Genomic DNA, 12888 nt, shown 5'->3' with positions numbered 1-12888 from the left:
AATGGCTCACCCCGTTTGTGTCGACGATGTCTTCCCATTTTTGCTCAGATCTTTGAAGTTCTACCACAGCGGTGACAGAATGATGACTCATGCTTAAACACAGGCATCATGTCATCCACGATATTAATACCGTGGTGACATTGCCGTAAGCGCTGAGCCTTTAAGAGGAGAAGGTTCCCGAGAGCATTCTGCCACCATCCTTGGGGACCACAAAGGGCAGCGGCTGCACGAGGCAGCGTTCATTGTGCAGGAGGGCGCCGCCTGCATCCTGCAAGCCGCTCTGATAAGCAGCTGTCAGCAGGGAGGGGGCTGCGGGCAGGAGAGGGGGAGGGGAGGGAGAGGCCGCTGTTATCAGGCTGGATGGCCAGCCTTTGGCTGCTGCCCTGATGTCTTATCTCAAGTATGCTCCTGTCTTGCAAGTTTAAAAATCTCCCTAAAAAGAGAGAAATGGGGGCAGGGCTCGAGTTCGGCCCTAACACGCTCCAGCGCCCCTCCCCCATTCCCAGCGCCCCAGGAGCCCCTAACTCAGCCCCACCGGAGGATGGTAGGTGCCAGGCAGTCCCCGGGGGGGTCAGCGATCACCTGGAACCCTGCACACCGCTTCCCCCTCGGGCAAGGACCCCCTGCCCTCAATAAAGAGAAGAAGTTTGTTTCAGTAAATTTATTGTCAAAAACTCAAAGGTGCAGCAGCATAATCCTTCCGAAACCCGAGCATCGCCCGGCCCGCTGGTGCACAGCGGTGCTGCTCAGTCCGACGGAGCTCCTGCAACTGTCGTCCAGGCCTCGCCCGCCTGGCCTTTCCCCTCCTTCCTGTCGAGAGCGCGCAGGCTGCTGAGTCACGCCTGCCCGGCCGGTGCGTCCTTCCCGGCCCCGTGGCCCACGGCCCGCCTCCGGCCTTCCCGGGCAAGCGGCCGCTCCCCACACTCGCAGAGTCCCGGGCTGGGGGCCAGACTTGCCCCTGCCGCCGCCGCCGCCGCCGCCGCCGCCGCCGGGCCCCTCCTGCAGGGGACCGCCCCTCCTCGCAGCTCTCCACGCAGCGCTCCGGTCCGGCGCCCCACCTCCGAGGGCGCGTCCACAGAGCCAGCCGCGCGCTAGGCGCCCCGGGACGTCACCACGTCGATCAGACCAAGGCCCCCTCCGGGCTGTCACTCGGGGAGGGTGATACTGGGCACCCAGTCGTTGACACTGCGGCTCTCCTCGCAGAACAGGCTGAGCTTCTCCAAGGCGGGGTCCTTCCACGCGTCCTCATTGGGGTTCTGCGGGCAGAGCGCAGAGGTCAGCCTGGCTGGACGCCGGCCGCGGCGGGGCGACACCCGGGCGGAGGCGACACTCACCGAAATGAGGATGCAGTGTAGGTCTCCCGACGCGGCCTCCTCGTCGCCCGCGCCCACGATCGCCGCCAGCCGCTGTACGTCGCCCACGCGCACGATGTCGATGTCGTTCTCGCAGCAGAACGCCTGGATCAGCGTAAAGTGGATCTGCAGCGCGATGTCGCCCTCGTCCTCCTCGTCGGCGGCCAGCACGCAGAAGGTCACGTTGTCGGGGTCCCTGCGCGGGCGGGGAGGGGGCGGTGAGGGCGAGGCGGCGAGCCCGGGATGCCCCGCCGCCGCCGCCGCCGCCGCCCCCCCAGCCCCCGGTCGCTCCCACCCGGGGCCGCGTCCACACTCACACGTTCAGGACTTTGGCGGACTCATAGACGCCGGCGGTGAGACAGCCCTGGCGCTGTGCCGACAGCAGCAGCTCGTGCAGCGCTTTCCCGGCGCCCTGCATCCTGCGGACGAGCCAGCGCCGTGAGCGGGGACTGGCCAGAAGGCGCGGCGGGATCCCCCAGCCCCGAGGACACACCCCGGGCACCCCAGCCGAGGACAGGCACCTCGGGCGCCCCGGCTCCCGCCCAGCGGCTTCCCACCCGCGCGGCTCCCCGAAGGTGGCCGCCCGACCGGCTGCGTCCAGTACACGGCCAGGCTCCCCGCGCCCCAAGACATCGGCGCCCGGCGCCGACCCACCTGGCGGTGCTTTCGGGAACCGTGTCTTGGCCGCGGATTTCCTCCAGAGTCATGGTTCGGTCGGCGAGCAGCTAGCTAGTTATCCACGAAAGGAGCGAGGGGCGCGGACGCGGCGGGCACCGGGAGGCTGGGGCCACCCGGCGAGCGCACGGCTGGCAAGTGCGCCCCGGCCCGCCGCGCGCCCTTATATAGGCAGGGCCGCCCCGCCGCCAGCTGGCGCTAGGCTGCGCGCCCATTGGCCGCCGCTCGCTTTCTGATGCAAATGAGGCGGCGGCCGCGGCTCGTGCCAGAAGGCCACGTGGGGAGGGGTGCGGGGGATGACAATGCCTCAAATCTGCCGCTTTTGTCCGGGTGTTACCAGGCAGACTGGAGCCTGCAGATTTCACTCGCCTTTTTGTTGTTTTAAGTCCTTAAAAGGAAAAAGTTAAAAAAAAAAAATCTTGCCTGTTAATAGGACGCTGTAATTTGTGAAATGCACCTTTGGAGAAACTAAAGATTTGTTTTGCACTTATTTTTGTTGCTACCTTTCTATTTTCTTCTTTACTTTTAATTTCAAGTTTAGCAGACGGTTGCTTTTAAACCGGAACTTAAAGTATAAAGCACCCAGCTCGGGCTTTAAGCTTGCAAAGGGCCTCAGCACAGCTGCCTCGGGCGACAGCGCGAGTCCGCCGGCCAGGCCTCCCCGCACACTCAGCGCCCCGGCCCCGCCGCCCTGGAGGGTCCCAGCCGACCTCCCCGCCCGCGGCCGAGCGCTGCGCTGCGGGGCGCTGGGACGCGCGAGCAGATTGCGGCCGGCGCACGCGGCTCGTTTGCATTTCTATGGAGAGCGCACAATAGCGGAGGTCTGGCGTGTGGCGGTTTGCAGGAGGGACAATCGAGGCTTTCTCTTCATAGCGACACTGTCCACCTGCCGCAGGGTGGGGCCGCTAGGGCCCCGCCGCGCGTGGGGGTCGCGGGGCTGCCCGGCGCGTGGAGGTCGGGCCACGTGCCGCTCCTGCGCGCCTGGGTGCGCATCCCCAGCAGGGGCGCCGCTTTGCATGTGATTCCCAACCCCCCCACCGAGTCCTCCCACGGGGCTCTGCACTGTCTACGCAGCCAGGTGCGCTGCGCAGGGACCGGGAGCTCTTGTCCCCAGGGGCTTGAAGAAGGCAGCTCGGAATCCCTTTCCCGGAGCGCCACCTACAGGCTGTCCAGAAAGACTCGGGCTACCCCCGCCCCCACTTCCGTTGGCTTCTAGGGGGTTGGCCCTGGCGGGTCCGCTGAGCCCCAACCCAGCTGCGCACTAATGGAAACCAGAGGAAGGGCTGCGCAACCCACCCTGGGGGTGGGGCGGGGGGAATGAGGACAAAAGGACACTCCGACCCAGTCCTGATGGAGGCAGAGCCCAGATTTCTTAGGCTATTTTGAAATGTTTTAATGGCTTAAATATACGTATATAACAAGCTTGTTTGCCACTTATAACAACTAAAGCTAGAGGAGGTACACAGCCCCTGCCGTGAGGTCACCGTTTGGGGCCCGTAAGCCAGCACTTGCAGACTGTCCATGGACAGCATCACTTACGCTGTCGCGCCGGGGTGCGCTTCATGGCCCCCTTTTCGAAGATCCTGGAGCCTGCACGGGAATTCGCAGCAAGCCCAGGCGCTGCTGCTAAACTTCTAGAAAATGGACGACAGAATGAACTGGGGGCCTGCACACCCCCCAGTGGACTTAGACTCTGCGAAGGCAGGGCCGCTTCCGGGATTCGGAGAAGCCTGTGCGTGCTCACCTCCTGTCCCAGAAATCCCAGGTGTCTTCTTCTAGTGGCGAGAGCCAGGCACCTGACGCCTTCACTTGCTGCTGCTTCCTTTCCTTCTTTGCTGGTGGTTTGCAGAATGACGGTATGTCTTGATATAAAATGTTTATTTTTAAGGGACGGAGGTTTAGGTATTGATCTTTTTGTTTGTATTAAAAATCTTAAAATGTATTAATTCCAGGTCCGCAGGAAATGTTGCAGATAGAACTTACCGCACATCTTACCCCAGCCTCCCCAATTTATAACAACACAAATCTGGGGGGCATCCGGTCTTAGCCCCTCCTCCTACAGGAAGGCCACTGGACAGGCCTGGCTGGGGAGGGGACGCGGCGGGCGGGGCAGCATTTCCAGGTGGCACTGAGCCAACCTGGAGGAAGAGGGCTGACAGGCCCGTGGGCCATTCTCCTCTGCTCACATTTTTAGGGTATTTGGTTTCAGGAAAACCGCCTTTCTGGTATGCCATAGGATATGGCTTCACACGGATATATTCGGTCAGTCCAAATGGCCGCAAAGCCCTCATCTCAACTGGGAAAGAGACGTCTTATCTGGAAGCCAATTTGGCCTCCACCAGACCCGGCCACCACCACCTTGGGGTCTAGACAAATGCAGGAGCTGTTGGCTCTGCCGTTTCCCCCACCTACTGGTGGGACTACCGGGAGAGGGGTAGTGCCCGCACCCATCCCGGTTACCTGCACCGGGCAGACCACATGCCCCACCTGCTCCCAAGCTACGTTCGGCCAGTGACTCGGCCCGCTGGAGCCCCAGGTCCTAGGATGCTGTGATGTCATCCCAACTCCCCGTGATGGCACCCCTAAGCCTCCCCCGAGCCTTAATAACGAGGGTGGTAGTGACTTTATGAAACACACATCCTCAGGGATGCTCTGTTTTAAAGACCCTTTGGGAGGTGCCTGGGTGGCTCAGTCAGTTAAGCATCCGACTCTTGATTTCAACTCAGGTCATGATCTCTGGTTTGTGAGATCGAGCCCCACCTCGGGTTCTGCACAGACGGTGTGGGGCCTGCTTGGGATTCTCTCTCTGCCCCTCCCCTACTCATGTTTCCTCTCTTTCAAAATAAATAAATATTTTTTTAAAAGACCCTTTGGAAACGTTAATTAACTATTTTTGCTAACACGGTCTCTCACGGCCTGACTACGATGTGGGAGAGTTGTCGCTCGCTGGGGGATGGAAAGAGGTGGGCTTCGAGTGAGCAGTAAACCTTATGAGGCAGCCCTTGCTGCAAAACTTATTTACTTCTAGAGTGAGCACGTGGCCATCAAATGGCAAGCCAGTGGCCAGTGGCCGTAGGACACAGGGTTCCTTGCACGCAGGGCTCCTCTGGCCTGTGGCTCGTCTCGGGGACAAAGTCAAAGCCAGGTTTCCAAACCGGCTGCTCTCACAGAAAATTCTGCCTTTCCAGCTTCTCTTGGAAAATGGGAAGATTTGGTCCCCATGTGCCTGCGGTCCCCACCCCCACCCCCACAGTAACCATCAGCTGGAGGGACACGCACAGGGGCCTCCAGACTAGGCGGCTCCTCTCCGGTTCACCCAGCTGCTTTGCTCCTTTACATCATCTGCGTCCGCCCTTGCAAACTTCAAACAGAAACAAGTTTAGGGGCACCTGTGTGGTTCAGTTGGTTAGGCGTCCGACCTCAGTTCAGGTCATGATCTCATGGTTCGTGGGTTCGAGCCCCGCGTCGGGCTCTGTGCTGACAGCTTGGTGCCTGGGGCCTGCTTCGGATTCTGTGTCTCCCTCTCTCTCTGCCCCTCCCCCACGCATGCTCTGTCTCGCTCTCTCTCTGTCTCTCAAAGACAAATAAATGTTAAAAAAAAAAAAAAAGAAGAAGTTTGAAAAGCAAAATAAAAGGGCCAGTTTCTTAGAAAACGACCTCGAATTGGTTAGGCACCATTTGTGTCCCACACTGGGTGGGACTGTGTCTCGTGTGGGCCCAGGGCTCTTGGAGCAGTCTGTGTTGACCCCCTTGCAGAGGGTCCAGGGGTTCCACTTACCCCCACCCCACCCTATTTATCCAGCCCCTTCACAAGGCACAACAGGCCTCCTGGGTTTCAAAGAAGTGTTGGGTTTTTTCCCCAAAACTCACAGATGGCAGTGTGGGCATGAGTTGGTGACAAAACTTCATTAACTCAAGAAAGAAACCAAATCTTTGTGCAAAACACACACCTATTAGCTAAAACCCAGCAGCAGCGTCTCAAATGCGCCCGGTCTATGGGGCACAGGGCAGTGACGCCCCCACTCGCCGTCACCCCGGGGAGCTATGCGAGACCCTCACCCCACCCCAGGGAGCGTCACTGGATGGCAGGTGCGACCGAACGGGAAAACAAGAAAGGGGAATCCCCACGGAGCACCGGCCGGACGTCTGTGGTCAGCCCGTGTGTCAAGAGGGGTTTCTGGAAGGAGCGGTTACTCACGGCTCATTGAAACCCCTGAAGCCCCTAGAGGGGTGGGGGCGGGCCATTCCTGCGCGTGGCACTTTCCCTACCGTGAGTAAGCAATGGTCGGTGACACATGTCACAGCCGCAGGCAGTGACAGCAGGTCTCACCATGGCTGCGCTCCCCCGACCCCAAGAAGCCCATAGATGTGCTGTCCTTCCCGGCCTGGCCGTGTGCCCAGACTTCGAGCCTGGGCCCCTACCCCCACCCCGCGGAAAGAAGCCCTGAACGTTTGCCTTTCAGGGGCCTCCCTGGGAGTTTCTAAAGGTCACTCCAGGTCACCATTTGGCCCACACTCGGCTCTTGTTTGGGGGGCAGGGTTCTAAAATGACTTACAAATTCGCTCTGACTTGTTTGTGTAGGTGGGAGCCCCAGACCTGGCCCAAACGTCACATGGCATGCCCCCACCCTGCCCCCCGCCCCACGCCTAGTCTCCGTAGGCGACGAGCTGACGTTTAACTCTCTTCTCTAACAGCACACGGGAAGCCCTTATAGCGTGCAGCGCAGTCTGGGCATGTACGGCCACCAACTTCTGAACGGAAAGTCCCCCTTTATGTTTGAAGGACGATTCAGAGCAGGTGCGTGAGCACCCAGAAAAGGGCCTTGGATACTCAGGCGGCGAAGTTAGCACCACAGGCTCAAAGGCGGGTTTTGCTGCCGACTTAGCTTTACCTTGAGCAAAAGGTTAGTGCGTGATTTCAAGGTAGAGAGAGTCCCTGCTTGTCCTCCTGTCGAACCCACAGTTCTTCAGTCACCTGAACAAGGGCGACAGAACGTGTGCATAGCAAGGAAGTGTTCGCTGGGGCGTTCCTTCCTAACAGTGGGAATCGGAAGCCACCGGAGGAGGCAGGCGGTATACAGCAGGTGGTCCTGAAAGAAACATTACGCGGTCGTAAGAGATGCTCCGGAGACGATCTCATGACATGACGAAACCTCAGACAAGGGACCGTGTGACTGCAGGGGCGTGTGCACATCAGTGCACCTGACTCTAGCTACTCAAAATATCCAAACAGAAACCCCGACTGCACCGTGCAGCGCTGGGATTGTAAAGATGGGTCGTCCTCTTCTTCGTACTTTTGTGCAGTTAAACGTTCTGCGACTCCATCGCAGGTCAGACAAATTCAAACTTCTCACGGAGAAGAGACTCCGCTCCAGCCACCATCCCCCTGACTCGTGCTCTGGGCATCGCGCAGAGGAGCGATGCTGGCCATATGTCTGTCACGAGATCAACAAGGCAGACATCTGCGAGGCTGTGTTTCCAGGCAGGGCGGGGCGGGGGGCACGACCTTTGACCGAGCTGCCCCTCTTGACACCGGACTCCGGTCCATTCTGTTCGCAGCGGAGGGGAAGTGGTTGTTAACTCCGGAATGACCCAGAGAAAGTCTCAGATGTGCACTGAGGGCACGAAGGAGAGACAGCCGTCAAACCTACCCGAGGTCGCGCCTTCCCGGAGGCATGCAGGTGGCCGCCACGCCCGTGTTAGCAAGTAGCCATGGATAAAATTCTTCCACTTCCCTTTTGCGAAAATGCCTGCTTCCCAGAAGTAAGTTACAGCCATAAATTGTGAAGATTGCTTCCGCTGTTTACATAACCTGGAATTCTAAAAATGCAAAATATTTACATACACTCAAGTTATTTTAGTGACGCTTCTACGTGCAATTCCGTTTTTCAGTGTTGAATTTCACCCACATGAGAAGAACAGAGCGGGAGCCTTGGCCGGCTCAGTCGGTAGAACACGTGACTCTCGATCTCCAGGTTGTACGTTCGGACCCCATGCTGGGGGTAGAGGTTACATTAAAATACAATCTTGAAACATTTTTATACATAAAAATAAAAAGCAAATCTCGAGTGTGCTATCATTAGTGGTGTTGGTGTTACGGTTTTATTCAGCAGATTTTTTATAGGGCTGGCTATAGGTCAGGCACTTTAAAAACATCCCTGAATCGTTAGGTAGGTACTATTGTCACATGAGGAACCCTGGGCACAGAGAGGGCAAGCAACCTACCTGAGGTCACACAGCCAAGAGGTGGCAAAGTGGGGTTTTGAACTCAGACCAGCTGGCTCTGGAGCTTGTCGTGAAGAAGGGAGAGACAAACTTCTCTGTAAAACCTTTTCTAGAGCTTTTGGGGCAAACCGTGTGGTCCACGAAGGATAAGGAGACTAACAAGTTTTCGAAAACCTGTCTGGCTCTCCTTAGGAGCCGTGACCTAGTGCCTGTTGGGGTTTCGTGATTGGAGTGTGGTGCCATCTAGTGGTCGGAAAGAATACAGCTCCGAGCTCAGTCAAGCAGTATCTTCGTTTTCATCTAAACCCTTGTGTGTATCCCGGAAGCCCGTGGGCTCTGGCCACACACAGTTGACCGTGCGCAGAAGCAGCGGCCCCGGCAGCAGGGAGCCCTGGCCCCGTCCTGCCATCCACGTGTTTGCCGCAGGCAGTGTGGACCACCCGCATCGAGAGAGCAGAGCCGGCCCCCCGGGAACGTGTCGGTGGTGATGCCCCTGCCCGCCGTACAGGTGGAAAAAGTGAGGACCGGCGTCACACAGCTAGTGACGGAGCTGGGATCCTAGCCGCCCCGCTTCAGACCTCGTGCACATCTCAGGTTCATGCTGCCACACGCACGGGCAGGACCTGGACTGTCTCCGAGCAGCAGCCCTGAGACATGGCCCCAAGCCTTCACAGGGAAGCCCGGTGACTGGGACACCTGCTTCCTTTCAAATCAGGGATGCCGTGACGCCCCACGTCCTTCGGCGTTCTGAATTCCCTACGCGGCCACATGACACAAGCTGATGCACTATTTTTTCTTACAAACTCTTAGACGATATCAAACCTGAAGGGACCTACAAGGTAGCTTTCTCCAAAATGCTGCCAATCTGGGACACACACGGTCCCCCACATGCCAGATGATGGCGGCTCCATGGGCTGGCGCACCCCTGACTTGTCCACCTCCGTCTGATTCCTCCCTCGATAGTAATGGCAGCCCCGGGCCCCTCCTCCCACAGAGCCGTCCCACCAGAGTCCCTGCCGGAAGGGACAACCGCATGGCCCAAGCTGCCCGTCGCCCCCTCCCCATGTCTCCTCCAGGGCACAACAGCAGCTTGAGCAACCATGTTCCTCTGCCGGGGATGATTTGTGTTTGTGGCTGTGTGTGTTGTTGCAACACAACATGTCAGCCCAGCAGAGACCAGCTAACCCCCACTCTGCCAGGCAGTTGAGAAAACGCTGTCACCTTCCAGAGTGCAAACCCATTTGGGACCCCGTGACCCAGAAACCATGGGGGTGTGTGGGGATATGCGTGTGTGGAGCCTTCGGAGACTGGCTCTGAGAAAGTGAGACTGTCCACTACATGGCCCTGCCCTCTTCAACCCTCGGAAGCCAGTGTCACCTGGGGTGGTCAGCTCAGAGGTCCTCCCTGCTCAGAGAACAGGGGTGCTCCCTTCTTACAAAACAGGGGTCGTCCCTCCTGCCAGGACAGGGGTGCTCCCTCCTCCCAGGACAGGGGTGCTCCCTCCTCCCAGGACAGGGGTGCTCCCTCCTCCCAGGACAGGGGTGCTCCCTCCTCCAGGACAGGGATGCTCCCTCCTCCAAGACAGGGGTCCTCCCTCCTCCCAGGACAGGGGTGCTCCCTCCTCCCAGTCAAGAATGTTCCCTCCTCCCAGGACAGGGGTCCTCCCTCCTCCAGGACAAGGGTCCTCCCTCCTCCCAGGACATAGGTACTCCCTCCTCCCAGGACAGGGGTCCTCCCTCCTCCCAGGACATGGATGCTCCCTGCTCCCAGGATAGGACACTCCCTCCTCCCAGGACGGGGTGCTCCCTCCTCCAGGACAGGGATGCTCCCTGCTCGCAGGACAGGGGTGCTCCCTCCTCCAGGACAGGGGCGCTCCCCCCTTCCAGGACAGGAGTGTTCCCTGCTCCCAGTACAGGGATGCTCCCTCCTCCAAGACAGGAGTGCTCCCTCCTCCCAGGACAGAGGTGCTCCCTGCTGGCAGGACAGGGGTCGTCCCCAGTCCCAGAGGGTGCTCCCTGCCAAGGCTGAGCTCTGTAAGGTGTCCTAAGGGATGACCATGTGCCCCAGAGCTCCCCTGTGCTCAGGAGGGGGAGGGCAGGCAGGCAGCCGGCTCCACCCAGGCCACGATCAGTAGTTGAGCGCCTACCGTGTGCAAGGAGGTGTTCACGGGCTCGGACCTCAGGAAGTCCCGCATGCAGGGGGGCAGGGGAGGCGTACCACCCACCGAGCACCTCCTGACCCCGCCGGCCCTCACCGCCTCCCTCTGCAGCCCAGGCAGGAGCTCTGCGAAGCCGAGGCAGGGCTGGGAGGGGCGGGGAAGCACCTAGGAGAGGCTCGGGAGTTAGATGGGTGACGGCGGGGGGGGTGGGGGGGGGCTCGCAGGAGCACGGGCACAGGGCTCTCCACGCGCGGGCAGACTGTGCCGGCGCCCCCGGGACAAGTAGAGCTTGCAGCAGCGTCTCAAACTAGTACCGGGGGAACCCTACCCAGGGCAGACGGGACGGTGGCTTCTGACCAGCTCCATTTTTGAGCAGGTTTGGGAGGCGCCATTGGAGGAAGCCTAGGTTGGGCGCGCCTCGGATCCCAGACTTACTTGGCCACAGGCCCCCTGTGTGGACCATAAACTCCAGGTTCCATGGGACACAAGCTGGGGGCACAAGTGTCCCCAGTGTCTCCCAGCCCTAACACTGAAAGGGGTTCATTCGCAGAAGACGGCACTTCTCCAGGAGGCATCCACACCCCCATCTCCTGGACGGGGGACTCGGGGTGAGCCAGGAGGCCGGCATCGTAACACCCCTCAGGGGCTTCTGCCCTGCTCCCATCTGAGAAGCCCTGGGCTCAGGGAGCCTCACAGCAATCCTCACATCAAAGCTGGGCTAGGGGAGGAAGGGTCCTCCAAAGGCGACGAGAGGCGTAAAGGACTTTCAGGGGCATCCCTGGAGCTGGCGGTGGTCACGCGGCCAAGCCCAGGGGCGTTCTGCAGGGTGACAGAGGGCCCCCGCCCCGGGCAGGGCCCCCAGGGCCACCGCCCTCCCTCCTGCAGCCCGGGAAAAGCCAAGAGGGACATTTTGGCACCCTGTCACCACGTGGGGACAGAGATGTTTCCTCCTGTGGGGAGAGCATTGCAAACATCAACGTCAGACGGGCTCAGCCGGCCAGGAGCGCAGCCCAGACCCCAGGGTCGTCTGCAGCACGAGGCCTGTAGGGAAACCGTGCAGGGGTGTGAGGGGAAGCAGAGCCACCTCCCTCCCCCACGCCCCCCACCACGTACTCGGGACGCAGAAGTCACCACAAGACACCGCCCTCACCCCGCGTGCAGCGCGCACCCTGATGGAACTTTTATTGCTGGAAATGGGGCCAAAGTAGGCAGAAGTAACAGGGCGACCCCTGTACCCTGGGGTCAGTGGCAGCTCCTCAGGTCACACCCAAGGGACAGTCTGAGGCTGAGGCCAGCTGTCCACTCCCCACCGTCCACGCCTCTCCCCCCCGGGGCAGGGGCCGGCTGCATCACCACCACCGCTGGGGGGCGTTTTGCAGGCCTAGTGGACATTAAAGACAAAGTCTAGTCTAGCACTTTCTGGACTGTGTCTTAAATGCTAGAAGGCTTCGGCTGAGGGCAAGGGGTGTCTCCACCCTGAACTCTCTCGCTGAGACAGTCTCCCTCTAACTCCAGAGCTGTGATATTTGGGGAGAGTTTCTGTGATCCCAGTCTGAATGTATACAGACGCGATTTCACACGGTAGTGTTAACTCAAACTTTCCGAAGCTCTTTGGGAAGCACAGGCCTGTTTGCAGGGCGAAGGCATGGAAGGGGGATGGAGGGGCACAGAGGGCCCAGGCACTCCGGCCCAGAGCCTCTCCCTCGGTCGACGGCCAATCACGCACGGTCCAGAACCTGTGCGATGGGTCGTTCCTGGGACGTGGCTCCGTGGGCCGCAGCCACACCCCCTCCCATCTTCGGACACGGAAAGGTTTGTGGCTGTTCACCTGAGGACCCTCCAGGAACACTATGCACTCACTATATACACAGCACCCGTGGAGCACTGACAGGTGCACAGTCCTCTTCCCAGTGAGGAAGCCGCGTGCAGCCGGCAAGAGTCACCGCTCCCGGCCTTCCTGTGAACCGTCCTAGGGGGACTCCACGCCCCAGTCCTCCAGCCAGCTAGGACAGGCCACACCGCCACCTGGGCCACACCAGCCGCACTGGCCACACCAGGCCGCGCCAGCCACAATGCCTCTGGGAGCATCACAGGAATGCCAGCTGCTCACAGAGTCACCGGATGAGACCAGATTCCCTCTGGCCGGATGGACCCCTTCCCCCCGTGGTGGGGGCGTCAGCGGGGAGGGGTCCGGAACAGCATCAGGTCAGCGTGTGCTCGCTCGCACTTGCCCACCGGCCACTTCCATTTCAGTTGCAAGACGGTGCCGGGCACGGGCCTTTACCCTGTGGGATCAGGTGCCGCCTTCGGGCAGGTGGTGTCAGAACTGAGCTGAACTGTAGGACACCAGCTGCTTGTCGGTTGCGGGGGAAGGCACACACACATTGGACTTGGGGGTCCGAATCACCAGCCGTGAGTCAGCAGTCGTCTAGACGCTGTGGTGCCCGGGCGTCAGAGAACCAGACCGGCTCAGGTAGC

At 60.0% G+C, this 12888-nt stretch overlaps 1 protein-coding gene across 1 annotated transcript; it reads right to left on the bottom strand.

Annotated features, from left to right (window-relative positions):
* Positions 1-1006: 1006 nt before the first annotated feature.
* On the bottom strand, positions 1007-2167 carry GADD45G (growth arrest and DNA damage inducible gamma). Its single transcript, XM_049641242.1, has 4 exons — positions 2007-2167; positions 1670-1771; positions 1335-1548; positions 1007-1256 (listed from the first exon to the last, which is right to left on the bottom strand). Exons 1-4 carry the CDS (start codon positions 2057-2059, stop codon positions 1146-1148), a joined length of 480 nt encoding a protein of 159 aa, XP_049497199.1. The 5' UTR covers positions 2060-2167; the 3' UTR covers positions 1007-1145.
* Between the last annotated feature and the right edge of the window lie 10721 nt (positions 2168-12888).

This window comes from Panthera uncia, chromosome D4, assembly GCF_023721935.1.
Source record: "Panthera uncia isolate 11264 chromosome D4, Puncia_PCG_1.0, whole genome shotgun sequence".
Classification (NCBI taxonomy): Eukaryota; Metazoa; Chordata; class Mammalia; order Carnivora; family Felidae; genus Panthera; species Panthera uncia.
Note: the sequence above shows the minus strand (reverse complement) of the source record. Positions and strands in the feature narration are given on the sequence as shown.

What these genes read in the sequence shown, in the direction of transcription:
- GADD45G (XM_049641242.1), bottom strand. Translation starts at nt 2,059, where the DNA reads ATGACTCTGGAGGAAATCCGCGGCCAAGACACGGTTCCCGAAAGCACC. An exon ending in GTTCCCGAAAGCACCGCCAG is followed by an intron (nt 1,772 to 2,006) that starts GTGGGTCGGCGC and finishes GCTCGTCCGCAG; the next exon opens with GATGCAGGGCGCCGGGAAAG. An exon ending in TCCGCCAAAGTCCTGAACGT is followed by an intron (nt 1,549 to 1,669) that starts GTGAGTGTGGAC and finishes CCGCCCGCGCAG; the next exon opens with GGACCCCGACAACGTGACCT.